Source organism: Procambarus clarkii, chromosome 47 (genome assembly GCF_040958095.1).
Source record: "Procambarus clarkii isolate CNS0578487 chromosome 47, FALCON_Pclarkii_2.0, whole genome shotgun sequence".
Taxonomy (NCBI): Eukaryota; Metazoa; Arthropoda; class Malacostraca; order Decapoda; family Cambaridae; genus Procambarus; species Procambarus clarkii.
The window spans coordinates 20,817,970-20,836,463 of NC_091196.1; the positions used below are offsets into that span (position 1 = coordinate 20,817,970).

Below are 18,494 nucleotides of genomic sequence, written 5' to 3' on the forward strand. Positions count from 1 at the left end.
GGCTTATATCAATATCCCCCTGCCCCCTTCCCCTCAAGGTCGAATTACTGACCCCCACCCAGGATGCAACCCCACAAAAAGCTCACTAACTCCTGGGTACCTACTTACTGCTAGGTGAACAGAGCCATTAGGTGAAAAGAAATGTGCCCCACTATTTCAGTCCTGCCCGGGATTCGAACCCGGAAAACTCGATTGTGCGTCAAGAACGAATCCGGAATTCTCGATTATGCGTCGAGAATAAACCCGGAATTCTCGATTGCGCATCAAGAACGAACCCGACTGCACCATCGGAACCCCAGGTAATGAACCTCAATCTCAAAATTCCCTCTGGACTAAACATTGTGAAACAACGAATATGAAACAATGAGTACTGTATTTATTTAAGGAAGACCCAGCTATGATCTTCGATACACCCAACAAATAATAAAATACACATGTGTATTTGAGGAAAATATTTGTCAAAAGGAGCTGATGGCATATTTATTGTTAAAAGTGATTCAACAAGAAAAAATACTTAAGCTTTCATGTTAAAAAAAAAATCCATCAAGAGTTAAGGAACAAAAACTTGAAAATAAGATGAATATGAAATTATTTAACATACTGGGTAAGCATACAAAATTACTGAAAAGTGAGGGAAGGTTTTACAAAGTATTGCATGTTTTAATGAGACTTATGTTTGAATTCCTTTTTCACTAATGACTAAACCAAACTTTTAGTTAAAGACCTACTTCAATTTTACTAAAAACCAACAAGGTACCCTTGTATACAACAATTTAGAAAACTTATTTTGATCATATAACTAATCTGCCCTTTAATAGATTCATAACAAGCAAGAAGTGTGCCTTAAATAATACAGCAAAATTTTTTGGTTAACATTTTCTAGAGACAAAACGTAAAAGTAACTGCCTGTACTCTATGTGCTTAAGAAACATGCAAGAAAAATTAGAAGGGATTCTTAATAATGATGAGCTCATGAGACATGCAGAAATAAATAATTGCCATATAGTGAAACCTCATTTATCCAGGAAAATGGTGCTCAAGGTTATCCGGATATCTGACTTTCAGTTATAAGCAAAAAAAATTAAAAACAAGATGAGCTTACCAATTTCGGTCACTTTCAACATGTGTGTATCTTTTTTAACCCTTCTGCTGCTGTTAAATGATAGTAATTATAGTTTATTGGATAATATACCCACACTTATGCACTGTATTTACAAAATTTATGTAAAGATTTATACCAAATCTATTGTTTGCATGGATGCTTTGTCAAGGTCTGAGTATGTGGTTAGTGGGAGACTTACATCTCATCGATTAATGAGGTTGCTACCCCTGGATCCAATCCTTGTATCCTTCTTGACCTCCTGACCATGTCACCTCTATTCCCGACTGTCGATGTATCTGTGGCGATGTCTTCTATGAAATTCCATAAAAGAATCAGAAAGGACACCCAATAATAATTCCATAGAAGATATCCCCACAGGTACATTGGCAATCTGGAGTAGAGGTGACATGGTCAGGTCAAGAGGATTAGATCCAGGGATAGCAGCCTTATTAGTCGTTGATAAAGTCTCCTCCTAACCACATACTCATACTCAGGCCTTGACAAAGCACTCAGGAGGACACGAAAGACTGTGTGTATATCTTTATATAAATTTCATAAATACACAAATGTGAGTTTTTATCCGGTTATTATGTCTGTGAGAAGACATTACCATTACTTAATCCATAGTATCGAGGGACAGGCAGCCAGACTGTATTGATACATGTTAGACCTATACCAAGGTCCCTCCAAGGTCAAATTACTGACCCAGCCCAGGATGCAACCCCACAACAAGCTAACTCCTGAGTATCTACTTACTGCTAGGTGAATAGGTTCACCTGATGTTTACTTTCCTTCCCCAGTTCTTTATCATCATCAGCAGAGGTCTACTAACTAGACTCAAAAGATGAGCCTTGCAAGGGCCTGCCATCCTTGGAAAAAAAAAATGCTCTTGGGTACAAAAACCTCCCACCACCACCATCACAGACAAATGATATTTACTTGAATTTACCCAAGGGCTACAATTGTTCCCAAGGACTTTTTCAACTGAATTTTGAGTGAAAATAGTTTCTTGGCATTTACGGCCTTGGTGGGTAGGCCATTCCATGGATTGAAAATGGGTGGGTGAAAAAAGGGCATATGAATTAGATACAGACCTTCCAGATATTAGAACTTGTGAGAGTTCTAATATCTGGAAGGCTGCATCTCATTCACATCTGCAATCAATGCAGTGAGCAAAAATATTTTTCAAGGGACAACGTAATTGAACTAAGAATTAATCCCGAGATATGTGCCTGAATATAAAGGCTTACCACACTAACAGCCTAATGTATAGCTATACAAATTCTGACATAATATTCACTGAAAGAGGAATCTGGCATTGGCCAAATGATGGCTAGGAGCTGACACTTCCGAGCTCAGCTACTTCCCTGATCTCAGATTAAGTGGGTTGAATGTTAACAGTCATCAACGGTGTACATCATCACTACACACAATCCCCACTACAACCTTCATTACATCAATACCCACAATATTGATTACACATAATCCTCATTGTGCACAATCTTGATCATCTATGGGTCCTCACTTAACACAATCCCTAACTGAACTTTGCCCAGGTGAAGATCCTCACCGTGTACAGTGAGGATCTTCAATGGTACTGCCAACCTCCCCAAAGTATCCCCAGATCTAATATTCTGTGGGCTATGAAGGATACCAGTCTTTGTGGTCCTTCCTTATGTCTTCCTTAACTACTTATAGGCCATAGCCACTTTCAGGAGACTTCCAACATCTTTAGTCAAACTTGTTTGAATATCACTCAATAGATGTGAAGGTATACTGGACAAACTTTGGTATATATAATTAACATGTGGTTCTCTTTTTCCCTCCTTTAAAAATTAGTACTGAACATTACCAATGCTGTTCACCGATTTTTTTTGTTTAATTTTGCCCCGAGGTACGATTTTATTGGGCAGAGGCACTCATCCTGTGAGTAGACATACCGTCATAGCAGCATGTACAACACCCCCCAATAGGAAGGTAACTTGGTGGGTTGTTCATCCTGTCACTTGTACTCAGACACAGCTGGGATTTGCTTAACTGTCTCAATGAGTAGCTTATCTAGCAAAAAGATTAACATGTCAATGTTTGTTCAATGACTATAAGTTACCCCAGTTGGGGCAGATTAGCAGCACTCCATTTATACCTTTTCTTATCTTGAAAGGCACACTGAAGTTTAAAACAACACTTTGAATGTCAGGAAAATAATTCACATAAGATTACAAATTTTAAATTTATTTAAAATTTAAATAAGTTAAAAAAAATTATATTAGGTTAAAGTTATCTGTTTTTTATTTGATTTGATTATTTTTACATCCAACAATTTTGGAATCTGAGGTGATACTTTATTATAACTGTATTTGTGCAACAGGTTTGCTTAAAGTTGTATTTGTGTTATGGCTCTTTGGTGCATTTCAGTATTACAGTATAGCAAAATTTTGGTGTCACTATGGAAAGTAAAATAAAAAAATATTGTAATACTGAACCTAAACACTGCACTACTATGTTTCAGCTCAATACAGTCCACTATAAGCATCCCATCCTCCTGTTTAGATAGTATCTATTGTGACGATCGTCAATAATCCGAATTCTTACGTACTTTTAGATAGTACTATGTTGACTAGTAAGTAATTCATTTAAAATGAAGCTAAAACACAAACATAAATGTTCCTAGGCCTAGTATAGCTCATATGTAGACTAGTAAATAATTCATTTAAAATGAAGCTAAAACACAAATATAAATGTTCCTAGGCCTAGTATAGCTCATATGTACTATATTAGGCCGCAGATATCGTGTATTAGACCTAGGGAGGTTAGGTTAGTTTTGTTTGTCAAAATGAAAACAAGTTTCATCTGTCAAAACAAGTAAAAAATAGTTTTCCCGGTTTGTCCAACTCAATAGTGCCGATTTCTACTTTCTAATTTCGTTGTACGTCGGTATACAGTACTATGGTCCTCGTCATTACTATAAGTACATGTACTACCAAAACAGGAGGATGGGCTGCTACAAGATACAGAAGATGCTGCTTCAATGCAGAGTACAGAATTTAACTAAGGAAAGCAAATAACCAAGCCAATCTAGTTTATGATTGATATGACAATGATTTTATGATACCACTCTGAGTCAGTAAAGTGCCACTAGACCCACATGGCCAATGTGAACAGAATGTGTGTTGAGTCAAGACAAATGGAAAACTTTTCCGGTATGTGAATAATCTACAACTGCCTATAAATAAAGACTGTATCTGGAATTTTGCTGATAACTGTACTTAGTCCAGATTTGGGATAATTTCCAGAACCATCTAATGATGTCCAGATATTTTTTATTTCAGGTTATCTGAAGTCGGGATAAATGTAGTTTCGGATTAATGGAGTTTCAATGCATATGCATAACACACAAATAATCAAGCATAAAATTGCATACAATACATTTGATAGTAACTGAAAGATTTTTTTCAGTTTGGTGTTTATCTATAAATTAAATTAAATACATTATTAGTGAATATATTGCTCTTAAAAATTCCCACAGGATGCAAATAAGGTGCAACAGCATGATGTATCAAGAGAAAATAACTTACATGGCAAAATATACAGCATGTAGGAGCTCTTTAAGAAGCTCTGAGGTAACAGGTATTCTGGGCGTCGGCCTGGGATATAGACCAAAGCTGCTTTCACTTCCGTAAGATGAGCGATGATGATGCCCCGGCCGGTTGAATCCCTGACACAGCATTCTACGTAGAAAAACAAATTATAAACAAACATTTATCTAAAGCTCGCAGCAAATATTACAAATATTAAGTATATATTATTTTCTTTCTACTACTACTGCCATGTTAATGAAAACATTAAATATTTTTTAACATATAAACAACCTAAATTTTCTAAAATATGAATTTTTCCAAACATTTTCTCTTATAGAATGATAGAGTTTTAAATTATAATATACTACATAAAGATTTTTTTTATTACAATCAAATCTAACTTTGAAACTTGACCTAACCTAAATATGCCAATTATTTCTCAATACTTCCTTACTTCCCCTCAAATGCTTTCTGTGTTTTTCTCCGAGGCTATGGGTCGCCTTCTTCCAGCCAGATATAGATATGGTACCACTGTGATTATTGATGTCCTAGTACTGTATACTGTGTGCGTATTTATTTACTTATTTTATATATATTATAATTATATATACATACACACACACACACAAATACTTTATTTGTATATACATGTACTGTACAAGCAATCCCTAATTTGCTAACAGAATGGGGTCCAAAAAGGCATTCGTAAGTCATCCATTCATAACTCACAATCAGATTTCCAATAAAATGCAATACTACTGTACACTATAAATGGGGGGATGTGACCTTGAACCATAAAAAATGAACACACCGTATTTAACAGATTCTTTTTGAAAAATAAAATATATCTTTTTTTTTACCTTGCATGATGCTGTTGCCCTGCTTGTCTGATTTTATGCTCTGTTAGACTTTAAGCTTTGTTAGACTTTATGCTCTGTTAAGAGTTAAGGTGTAATTATTAAATCAATATTTGTAAGAATAAAATGTAAAACTAACATTTTTGTTCTTTTAGCCCCATTTAGACCCCCCCAAAAAAAAAGTCGGACTGAAACAGAAGTGCTGTAACAAAGGGTTAAATAATGAAAGCTAAACTCTGCACATTCATAATTTTCATTTCACGTACTTATGAATATAAATACAAATACGTATTAACATTAATAATTACTTGGATACTGCTTTGCAGAGGTGCATAAGGGCCATCTTGGGCAAAGTTGCTAATCGAGCATTAAAGGCAACCATAATGGCAGTGGCCAGGTGATGCCTCGTTGCTGCAGTAACCGAGGTCATCTGAGTTGGTGGACCCCATCGTACTGTATCTGCATCTCCAGCCTCCAATCTTTGTAGGGAGTCCACGGTGAAAGAAGCAGGAGCTAAACTAGCAGGCTGTAATATGAAACTTGGTGCTTGACTTTTTTTTTTTTGTACACGAGATACATTAAAGAAATGTAGTGACACAGCAATAAATTAAATCCTTTGGAATGCATGTATGGTGTACTAGACAAAATGATTAAAGGTCAATAACAATTTTAGTTCAGATCTGTTATTTTTTTTAATGAATCAAGTACATCAATTACAAGTTAAACAAATTTTTGCAGCAAGAAACATATTACTAGTACTTGCAAAAGCACACAAAAAATAAACTAGCACACCTCATGAAAGAGTGACTGTCGTGCGAGGGTAGGAAGACGAAAGGGAGCGATCCGAGGCTGTCCTTGCTCATCCAACACCTCCATATTGTACAAAGCCAGTAGAGCCACTTCAACACTTCCAACTCCCTAAAAAATAAAAGTAATGTTTAATATATCTACACATGCATAAAAAATACAGTAGAATTGGGTGATGGTTCAAAATCATATAAGGAAAACAGATTTTATTTTCATAAAGAGAAATACAGTATGTCAAATGAACATATCAACTTTACAGTACTGCATGTCAAGTTGAAACAAAATTTTTCAGAATAAAAGGAAAGTAATATTTATAAGTGATATACTGTATATGGCAAGTTGTCTCAAATATAAACATGTAATAAATAATTCATACACTACATAAAACTACAATGCAACAAAATGACTGCTGAAATTCAAAGGAAACAAAAGGGGGAAAAAATTACCAAAATTAAGGAGATAAAGATTTGTTTGAAAAGGATATTGCATAGAAGAGCAAAAAGTAACCCATTTTCATTTTTAAATTCAATAGAAAATAAACATGATTAAATGTTAAGGGGATGGAAACATGTTGAAGCAGAAAAAATATTGTGTTAAATATAATGAGACCCCCTTTTCTGGAGGCCTTCAGTAGCTCCCTGAGCTAAGTAATAGTCCAGCCAAGCCTTTAGGAAGATGCACTAATGCCTCAAAGACCTACCCTTGCCTACAGGGTGCAGAGACAAAAATCTGACTCTCTACAAGGTAAAGGGAGCTCGGGGATCAAAGATCAACCCAAAGCAGAGAAAATCCTCACCAGAAAGCATGAACTCTACAAAATAAGTAGCTGCTTGAAGTGAATTAGGTACCCAGAGGGAATGAGGGAAATAATCATTGCTGCAAAGTAACTACACTAACTCAGGGTCCCGGTAGTACAGTTGGGTTTGTTCTCGGCTTACAGTCGGAAATTCCTAGTTTGAATCCCGGGCGGGAGAGAACTAATTGGGCAGGTTTTATATCACCTAATACCTCTGTTCACCTAGTAGTAAGCAGGTACCCAGGAGTTAGTCAGTTTGTTGTGGGGTTGCAGGTTCAACCTACGGGGAACCTCGATACAAGTATATATAATGAATATATACACAGGCTGTCTGTCCCCAACAAAATGAATTACAGCATTATTATGATCCATCTGGCAACGCAGGTCACCATGAGGTATGCTGCTTAACCCCTCTCTCATGAGCCGCTTAATTCAAACATCCTCCCCCCCCCTCTTTCCCTGACAGAAAAAAAGGGAACAGGGCTAGAGTGGGAAGGAACTACATTCAATGCTTGATTTCTGGGCGGACCCCTGTGGTAGCACTCTGAGCTAATTCACAATGACACCTCAACAGAGGCTGAAATTTCTAAAAAAGAAAAGATATGTAAACGAAGAAGAAAACTAAAGCAGGGTTGTACCCTCTGCATACTAAACACAAAAGAGCATCACAACAGCTATGAGGCAGAGGGACACCTTCAGCAGTGCCAAAAGCCAACACCCAGGTGGACCTTATTGTGCCCTCATTGTTGGTCTGGTTTCCTGTATCCAGGTCTCCTATTCTCTTAAGCCACTTCTCTTCCCAAGCCATAGGAGTTTTTCATCCAAGCTCTTGCTTGATTATTCTCTCAATGGTGTTAAGTCCTGTTTTTAGCAATAGCTGTTCAGTATTTACCGTAATTACCGTCAAGAGCTGTACATGAATACCTGTAAATGTTACATGAATATATATAAAGAGGGCAATACATTATTGCACTGTAACTACTGACCAATCAGCTTGAATTTGGAAGCTGGTAAACTAATACAGTACAACATTCACATCACTATCATTATCCAATGTACAGCAATATTATCCAATGGCAGTCTCCGTGGTGTAGTGGTAAGACACTCGCCTGGCGTTCCACGAGCGCTATGTCATGGGTTCGTATCCTGGCCGGGGAGGATTTACTGGGCGCAATTCCTTAACTGTAGCCTCTGTTTAACGCAACAGTAAAATGTGTACTTGGATGAAAAAACGATTCTTCGCGGCGGGGATCGTATTCCAGGGACCATAGGATTAAGGACTATAGGATTAAGGACTTGCCCGAAACGCTACGCGTACTAGTGGCTGTACAAGAATGTAACAACTCTTGTATATATCTCAAAAAAAAAAAAAAAATGTAATGTTTAACCACTATCAAAGTAAGGAAGCCTGTACTTCCTTACGGAAGTCTGTACTTAAGACTAAGGAAGCCTGTACTTAAGCTCATTGAGGTTTCTCCCTTTGGCCAACTACTTACCTTCCCAAACATACAACCCTCAACAGTTGCCTAACTCCTAGGTCCCAATTTATTGCTAGGTGACCAGAGGCATCAGGTGAAAGTAAATGTACTTAACTATTTCTGTCCTACCACAAGAATCAATCCTGGGACCCTCAGTTGAGTCAACGACATAGACCACTGCACTAGAAAACCCTGAGGACTGACTGAGGGTCCCTGAGTGAATGTTATAAAATGTAGCTTAGGGCCATTCTACACAAATAAGTATACAAGTGAATAACAAAATAAATGCTATACAGTATATATATATATATATATATATACATATACCTTTTTGTCACCAAAGCTGATGGATGACAAATATATATAGAGAAGGCAGGGAGCAAACAAGAGAACAAACTCTCGTAGTCTTTCATCTTTACTGCGTGCCAAGGCAAACAGCTGCTTCACTGTGCTTTCAAACAAATCTGGACACCTAAAGAAAATAGAAAATTGTGACAATGATAAATTTCAGTGTAAAACATAATTAATCTTAGCAAGCACTATATTTTTACATTCAGTTGGCATAACCATGTGATAAGAAAGCTAAAACATGTAGATTTCTCTAACTAACTTTTTAATATTACTATTAAACACAATTTAAACAGTTTACACAGTAAACCAAATACTAACCTAAATAATCCAAAAGTCAAAAGTTAACGCTTTGTTTTATATTTATCAAGGCATGTGTACAGCCATGTCTAATGATTCTTCAAATTTTCCAAATTAATACACTGCAGTCACAGAAAATAACACAGTATGGTAATAAGTACAGCATTTAATATATAAAGAGTTGACTGGAACCCAACAAGTTATTTTCAGCTGTTAGCAAGACCTTCCACAAAGAATTTGTTGCCGTCATGCATTGTGCATATCTCAAAATACAGAATTTATTTCGTGAACATATTGTTATCTTATATTGAACATATTATTATTATATAATATATTGAACATATTATTGATCAGTTATCCAAAGCCTGCTGAATTGAATATTTGGGTTATCTGGCCAAAATCATGACCGGATAATCTTCCTGTATAACTTCACCTTATCCGGACAAAAATCCAGATAACTAGATGTTATGTAAATTTGTACACATACGTACACATGTGTATACATACATGTATATATACATACATGTATGTATACATACATGTATACATATGTGATACATATGTATCACCCACCAAGTGAGGTGATTTGATGAAATATCTATGCCCAAGTTGACCACCGAGCACTGTCGGATCATGGATAAATAGTCTCACAACTACCAAGATATTTGTACAGTCAGTGTGGTCTAGTGGTTAAGGTACCAGGTATGCCAAAGTGCATATATACACACACACATATATACACATTGTATATATGTATACATACATATTCCACACACAATTAATGAGATTAATAAAACCTTGTAATACAGAAAGCTGAAAAACATTAAATAATACAGTACACAGTACAAACTTAACTGAGGGAACATACCTTGATCTCTCATCAAAGACTGTATATATTGCATGAATAAGTCTCTCTTGATCACTTTGCAAATATTCATAAATTAGTCTGCAATCATTGACACTGTCACATTCCCCAAGCCAATCTTCCAGGACACCCACCAGTCCATCCATTGTAGCATACAAATAAATTTCTGAAATACAGTAAAAGATAAAACTAATGACAAGCTCAAAGGAAAAATGCCTTAAAAACTTCAGAGGCTTCAGCATTCTATTAAAATAAAACGCACATTCAATTTGATCTAAAGAGGAAAATAAAATTACTGAAATATTCATAGTACTACAGCAGTTAGAGATACACAGATCCAAAGTTTTATCTCGTGTTTCCCAATTTGTAGTTTTTTTTTAATTCCTATTTTTCACGCCAACCTTTGAAATAACATTAACCTAAGATCCAGGAAATTGGCATCACAGCAACAGTTGTATATGGCTGCCACATTTGATTTGTGCAAGACAGAGAACAATGACCAAACTCCTCACTACAAAGGGCCCAAGATGTGTTGAACTTTACACACCTCTCTCTCTCAATTTGTTGCCAAAATTCAAAATGCATAAATTTTAAACATACACTACGTCCTACTATGCCTATTACCAAAATTTGCCAGTGCAGGCTACTAAACATATGGCCCTGTATGACTAACCATCCTGCGAGATGGGGACTTTTATTACCACTGCTATCTTATTCACTCTTGTGCTCATGATATCCTCATAATGTACCCAGAGTCTGCCAGTGCAGACTACTTATCACATGCCTCTGTATGACTAAACATCCTGTGTGATAGGGATTTTTTAGCATCACGTAGCTAGCTTTTTGACACTCTGTACTCCCCCTCGTGTAGTCTAGGATAGCTTCACAAATGCAGATGTATCTAATGTATTAATAAAAAAAAAAAAAATACATCTGAAAAAATTCTCAGGAATAATGAAAAAATAAGCCATAAGCTTCCAGTCTGTCAAAGTCACTAGAAATATTAGGCTTAATCCTTAAACTGCTCCTGTTGTCTTCAAGTGATGGTGGTCTATCTGTGTGTGTGTGGGAGACTAGTATTCAAAAGTCCTAAAGATTCTATATGAACATCATTCGACAATAAAGACCTCTGATAATAATGTTCCATACGGGAAAAAATATTGTGAAAGCCTTGGTTTCCTTCCCGAGCCAAAGTAAAAATATAGACCTGGAAGATATTAGTTCTGATAAATCTATTACAAATGACTAGATTGAGAATTATTTATAAAAAATAATGTCAATCTTTCTTCACCTCACTACACGCAAACTAAAATTATTAGAATGTTTTTTCCATCATCAGAAAACTATTTTATGACATAGAAAGGAAAAATATATATTTTTATGCATACCTGAAAATCAATCTAATTTAGAATGTGCAGTTAGGGGTGAGGGAAAAAATATTCCTTTAAATTTTATATCTGTCATTTGTAATAGCTCTCTCAGAGATAGAAAACCAGTTTAAAAGAAGGGTATTATAATACAGTACTCGACTGCACTCAAGCTAAGCCTGATTTTTTTCATAATTTATACAGAGTTAAGCTTGCTTAACTTTTTTTGCTAAGGGCAGTGTAAGGATAGTCACATGATAGTTACAAGAACTGGACCACACTGTTCTCTATGCCAAGTAAGTTAAAATAACAATCAATTGATTACAATCGATCTCTAGTTTGTTCATAGGTCTTCAACAGTCACACTCATTTTAAGTGTGACATGCAAAATAAATTTTAGTTGGAATATTCACCTCAGGGCTCTTCATTTCAGGTAAAATATTCATAGTATTTTTTTTTATTCATAGTATTTTTTTTTTATTCATAGTTTTCTACAGAATTGATCTCTGCCTGACCTAACTTAACCTGGGCTATCTTAACAAACTTCACTGAATACTGTGCATGTTAAAAAAAAGTCATTTCTGTTTAATACTCTAGCTTTATGAAAAATAATCATGCAAATTTTAAATATAGAACTGTATTACCAAATTAAGCAGGAGAATATAAACAATAATTTTCCATTATAAATCAGAGACTGAAACTTCAAATTGTATACAAATCTTCTCCCTCCTACTGATACAAGTATTTATAAACAAGAATATAACGTATATTACAACAACAAAATTTAGCCTGAAATTCCCATAGACATCAAGTACATCAATGACGCTCCCAGTGACAGCGGTGGTCCTAAACCTCACACTCATCACAGGAGAAAGTTTAGAGGGGCCAAACATGCATTTGCATTTTCTACCAAGTAACTTGTCAAGACTGAAGGAGTAAGGTACAAAACTTTTACAAATTTATGCCACCATATATCATTGCTGCTTTCAAAACAAGCCTAACCTATTGTAACCTAACGACAAACACGCCCCCAGTTTCCTACCCCTGTCGAGGAAACTTTTTATATATTTATTTATTTATATACATGAAGGTACATTGGGGGTTAAGAAAGAACATAGAAATGAAGTTGATTTTACAGTCTTGTAAAGCCACTAGCATGCACAGCGTTTTGGGCAAGACACTAAACTAAAAAGATAGCGGCACTGGGATAAATGCAGGTAAATATATATTGTGAACAAGGTGCATCAAGTCATCGTTTCCAGTCGAGGGATTTTTCTGGACAGTACTCCAAGTCGGGACTGAAACGAATCGCTTGGGGCAGTAAAGCCCCACAACCACACACACACACACAAACGCTCTGTAGCTACGGTCATTAGAGAAGTTCTACCTCACAACTGCCAACATCTGTTAATCCCAAACTTGCTAATGATGAGAATGACTGCCACAACCACTGTACTGGTCCAGTGCCCAGAGATGGTCCAGTGCCCAGAGGCGCTGCTGGCGCCACCTGGAGGCCCATCATATCAGGGCTAAACTCACCCTACACATTCATGTACTACCTCTTCACTTTCCCTTCAAGACATCATAATTATTCGATAGGGCAAAAAAACAAAAACAAGAGAATGAAGTACTGTAGAAAGTACTGGTACTGAATAGGACAGACACTAGCACAGGCGAATTACAAGTTAAATAAACAAATACTAACTAACAACCACGTCTTCCAAGATCACAAAGCGGCCTTATGCAATATTTGACCTTATTATCCCAGTGGTATTAGCAGATATAAGCGTTTACTCACCAGATACGGTAAATTCTGTGTCATTTAGATTTCCCCATGTCGTCTGCCATATTGACACTAGCAGCTCTTGCTGGTGATTGGTCAGTCAACGCCCCCTTTCTCCTGATGTCATAACCCGCCACGTTCAAATAATCTTAAAAAAATATATATGCCAAGGTCTTTTCTTAATTTAAACCTATCAAATTTCCATCTATTATTTTGGTCTCTTTTTTGTGTAAATATATTTTTCAATATATTATTATGATGACCAAACCATACGTCAGGAAATGATGATATAAATAAATAAGTAAATAAATAAATAAATTAGTAAATAAATAAATAAATAAATAAATAAATAAATAAATAAATAAATAAATAAATAAATAAATAAATAAATAAATAAATAAATAAATAAATAAATAAATAAATAAACAAAATAAATAAATAAGAAACGACGACGTTTCGGTCTGTTTTGGACAATTATCAAGTGGTGTGATATTAGAAAAGAAGGTAATGGCAAATAAATAAGGTAAGAGAGAGAGAGAGAGAGAGAGAGAGAGAGAGAGAGAGAGAGAGAGAGAGAGAGAGAGAGAGAGAGAGAGAGAGAGAGAGAGAGAGAGAGAGAGAGAGAGATATGAGTCGTGGATCTGGTAAGAGAAAAAGGTAAGAATAAGATGAAAGGTGAAAAATAGCCTTCATCTTGTTCTTATAATAGGATGAAAGACATTCATCCAATCCATAGAAAGGATGAAGGTATGGGTAAAAGGAGGGTAAGAATAATTTAAGATGAAAGATAAGAATAAGAAAAGAGGTAAGAATAAGAGATAGTGGCAAAGCTTAAGTCAGATCACGTTTGTTAAGAAGGTTGGAGCATTAATGTATGTACTGTGAAAGGGAAGAGTCAACAGCAACAGAGCCAGGACTCAGGTTCATGTTGGGTAGGTTGTGTACCAGAACCCATTTGACAAGACGTCGTCTGTGTAGAGTAGAGGCAGGAAAGATTATTTTAGAAAAAAATCCAATCTATTGCACGATTATAATACCTAACACGACAGTGGAGAGCATTATTTGTGTCTGAAGACTTTTTACCTGATTTGACCTACTTTACATTGAGTTTTACTTAACACTTCTTTTTGAAGTCTGAAGTCTGTCATTGGGTGTACTGGCCGTGAACTGTTATAATGAACCCCATACCCATCCTGTGGGCGGTATTGGTCAAAGTTACAGAGGCACATGAATGATTTTTGACCGAAACGCTATGCGTATTAATGGCTTTAGGTATTGTATGCACTAGCTCTATCTATAAATCCAACATTATGTTTGTAACTCTGCATCTATGTGTGTACTTTTCCTGAATAAAATATTATTATTAATATTATTATTATTATTATTATTATTATTATTATTATTTTATTATTATTATTCTGTAGAAGGCAGATAATAAATTAGACCAGTAGTCCCCGCTGTGGTGCTGCTGGCCACAGAAAACGGGAGGTAAACAAACACCAGCATGGCTGGCTCTGTTGCTCGAGGCCTCTTCAGCGTCAATGGTAGTCTTGCTGGCATTTTACGCAACGTTTTTACTATTTAATGGTAGATAGCAAGTTGTAAGATTACATGTTAATAATAGGTTGTTTTGGGGTTTTGGTCTGGTGGTGAATAGACAAAATTCTATGAATTTGTGAAATCAGAGGTACCACTTTCAGCCGTAGATGGACACCGGGAAATGCGTACATTAGGCTGGTCGCTGACGGATTTTAATAATAATCACTCGTTTTGTCGTGGACATGAAACCTATATGTATATATATACATATACAATGTATATACACAAATATGTATATTCTGTACATATATACGAACTTGCTGGTGGTTTTCTCCGGTTAAACTTATCAGGAAGTGTGACATTAGTACTGTATTACTCTGTATATATTTTCTCTAACAGTATACAGAAAATTATTTATAAATATAATGTCTTAATATAAATATAATGTAATCTTATTATAAAATATAAATATAGTCTTATTATATTTGCTACAGATACATAGGTTTGTTATAGATATATTTGTTAAATCTGTGGATATATACACAATACTTGTAATTGTATAAGGCAATATAGTACATTATTTTTAGTGTTGCTATATCATATAGTACATTATTTTTAGTGTTGCTATATCTCGATATACTCTGTTCTTCCAGGTGCTTTGAGATACGCAAATTCCAGGCATATATCAACTACACCATGTGCATTAAGAAAGTTCCAAAAAGGGTATGTTAAAATTAACGAGATATTTGCATTTAGTAAGATGATGATGAAAAACTATAGATATATAGTAGGATTTGTATTTCTCTCTGGTACCAGAGCCTCAGGCAGTAGGCCTCCGAGGGGCTAGCTCTGAAAAACTTTTAACAAATATATTGAGTCAAATTTGGGAATACAATCATGTAACAAAGATTAATGAAAGTCAACAGTTCAAAAAGTTATAACTGCTCACTTTTGCTGTGTTATGGCCATTCCCAAATTTGACTCAATATGCTTTTTATTTTATGTAGTTTTAAAGTATAAATATTAGCATTTTGAAATTTAGTGCCAATGCATGAATCCAGCAGCTTTGAATTAATCCATACTGTTGTGTGGAACAAGTTAAGGAACTTAAGTCTGTAATGCAATACAGTAGCAGAAAAAGATATGAATGGCCTGTATATTTTGACACTTTTATATCTCTTTAACAACTCACTAGTTTTAAAACATCAATGGGAGCCTGTGGACCACTGATTGATGGGGTTGACTACACCTTCATTGACGGTCAACCCACTCCACTTCGTGTTGGACAGAGGAGAAGAGCTCAGGAGCAGCGGGAAGTTTCGGTAATATTGGTATATTTACTGTACTCTAGTATTGAGATAATATTTATACAAAAAATTCATGGTATGTAAGAAAACTAAAAAAATGTCTATGCTGCATCTGCTGGATTATGTCAGCATAGTCAATCGATAACAGGTGGCTTGATTCCCACAACAAGAGATAAATATTTGGGCATACTGTACTTCCTTTCATCTAGTGCCTCTGTTCATGTAGCATTAAATATTGTAGGTTTCTGGAAGTGTGGCAATTGGTATGGATTACATTCTGGAGGTTATAAGTTAGTCTTGGGGTACTTGATAAGCCTAAGCAGGGTTCCTGTCCCCCAACAATGGGAAACCATTTAGAATACTGTACTGTACTGATTTAAATTAGAGTGCTGTGATTAAAAAATCTGTTGTGCTTTCTTTTAAATAAATATATATTTTATAAAAAAACTTATCGTTTGTTTGGGATGGTTTAAATTTTCTTCGTTGGTGACATAGAGCATTATGATACTGATCGAATTAACCATGGAAAATACAGCCCATTTTCATGACATGACATGTCATATTTGAAATGGTTTTGCTTAACCAGAAGCATTTGAAGCTAGGTAACCCAGTTAACCCTATCGAGGTTGTTACTCATTTGTCTGGTTAACTGTCAACATTAGCTTTTAATTTCATTAAACCACTGGAATTTTGATGTCACTGTTGTCAATATTGTAGTGAATTAAGCGTGAGGACAGGTTGAGAGAACCTAAATAGTAGTGGTAAGATGTGTGTGTCCAGGTATTACTCAGAACTGCATGCCAGTGAAATAAGTATGAAAATTTAAGTACATACTGTACAGTGGTAGTGGTTGAATTTTGTGTAGTATAATGTAATGTAATGAATGAAAGTGTTAAGTGGAGTTGATATTACAGTATATGTATAATTGTGAACAAGGAATTTTTTGTTCTGTTATTAAATGTTGCATTAATCTATGACTTTTTCTTAACAGGCTAAAGTCATACAACTTATGAAAGAAACAAAGTTTGCCATTGAACGCCAGAAAAGTCTCCAACTTGAAAAGCAGAAAATAAAACAGCAATTTTTGGAGGAAAAACTCAAACCAAAAGGTTACAAGTTACTACAACAATAAGCTAATGACCAAAAATACAATTATTATGTTTTCCAGAGATGTGTATTGTTGAACTTGAATGTTACATTGATAACTGGTGTCTGCTAGAAAATACATTCTTAAGGACTACTATAATGTTGAGATCTGTGCTTGGCAGCATACTGTAATTTATTATCAATTCAGAGTATTTTAGTAACCATTGTACTTTGGGCAATAAATACAGTATAATAAATTCAATCACTTAACTAGGAAGAAAAAATCCAATTAATTTTTTTTTTTGAGAGGTGGCTGGCTGTACACAGGTAAATTTGTCACTTCTTTACTCTTACTAAATAGTATATATAAAGTTTATAGTAGTTAATTTTACTTTTCATGTCTGCTTAAAATATTTGTATGACTATTCAAACATATAATAGAACACACTTTTGTGCACATTTTTTTCATTTTTATAAGTTTATTATTAATAGTAAGTTTGTATACCCTTATACTCAATAACAACATATTACTATTTGGTTACAAGGAATCTACTATTATGGAGGTGCATTGACCACCTTTCTTCAGGTGGAGAAAGCCTGTGCATTCAATGTACCAGAATTTGGTGACCTAGTTTAACAATATCTTTATATTTAAAACTTCCCAAAATTACTTGAAACCATATGTTTTTCAACTGATTTGAAATTCTTTACAACTTCTGGTCATTGAATTCTGGTTCAGTACCTGCTTGCTCCACCCAAGATTTAAATAATTTTTTCTATTTCCTGTATAACCAAATGTAATGATCGTTCTGTCAGAACACTTCTCCCATTACATTCAGCTTACAAGTGCACCAATTTTTATTCAAACAGGATTCTAATGTACTGTAAATACTAATTATTACACTTTTGACTTTGAAAATGTAATGTACATAATACAAATCTAAAATGATAGCTTAATCTGATGTATTATTAATACTTTCCAAACACTTCCATTCAGAGTAAGACCACAAGAGAAAAACATACAAATTGCCTAACATTTAAAATGCTCCTCGAAGCCTTTTCCTTGCCCATACATCCTCATGAGATCTCCGACTCATGTACCCCAAACTGTACTACAAGACCATAATACGAGGGGGGTGCCTGCATCAGTTCTTTTTCCCGACTTGTTCTCTCGTGCTAGATGGTGTGCATTTCACCTTGAAAGCACAGGCTTTCCTATTTTTTTTTTTTTATGTTCCTCACATTCTAAATACAGTATATCAGAATTGAGGTTTTGAGTTA

The 18,494-nt window shown here is 35.2% G+C and overlaps 2 protein-coding genes across 5 annotated transcripts in view; one reads left to right on the forward strand and one right to left on the reverse strand.

The window, feature by feature from the left end:
* The window catches only part of LOC123762939 (hyccin), a 39,181-nt gene extending 25,761 nt beyond the window's left edge, over positions 1-13,420 (reverse strand). For all 3 annotated transcript variants that reach the window (XM_045749747.2, XM_045749746.2, XM_045749743.2), the window contains exons 1-6: positions 13,297-13,420; positions 10,135-10,297; positions 8,946-9,090; positions 6,330-6,455; positions 5,846-6,063; positions 4,678-4,830 (exon numbers count right to left, since the gene is read on the reverse strand). In XM_045749747.2, coding sequence (XP_045605703.1) covers positions 4,678-4,830; positions 5,846-6,063; positions 6,330-6,455; positions 8,946-9,090; positions 10,135-10,277 — 785 coding nt within the window. In that variant the 5' untranslated portion in view covers positions 10,278-10,297; positions 13,297-13,420. The remainder of the gene's footprint in view (positions 1-4,677; positions 4,831-5,845; positions 6,064-6,329; positions 6,456-8,945; positions 9,091-10,134; positions 10,298-13,296) is intronic.
* A 1,311-nt stretch (positions 13,421-14,731) lies between these two features.
* On the forward strand, positions 14,732-18,170 carry mRpL52 (mitochondrial ribosomal protein L52). Of its 2 annotated transcripts, none has more exons than XM_045749742.2 (4): positions 14,732-14,825; positions 15,474-15,543; positions 16,016-16,142; positions 17,119-18,170. In XM_045749742.2, the coding sequence occupies exons 1-4, from the start codon at positions 14,786-14,788 to the stop codon at positions 17,257-17,259; spliced, it is 378 nt and encodes a 125-aa protein (XP_045605698.2). In that variant the 5' UTR covers positions 14,732-14,785; the 3' UTR covers positions 17,260-18,170. The 2 variants fall into 2 exon arrangements, with proteins under 2 accessions (XP_045605698.2, XP_045605697.2); XM_045749741.2 differs by having other exon boundaries at positions 14,769-14,868.
* The last annotated feature ends 324 nt before the right edge of the window (positions 18,171-18,494 follow it).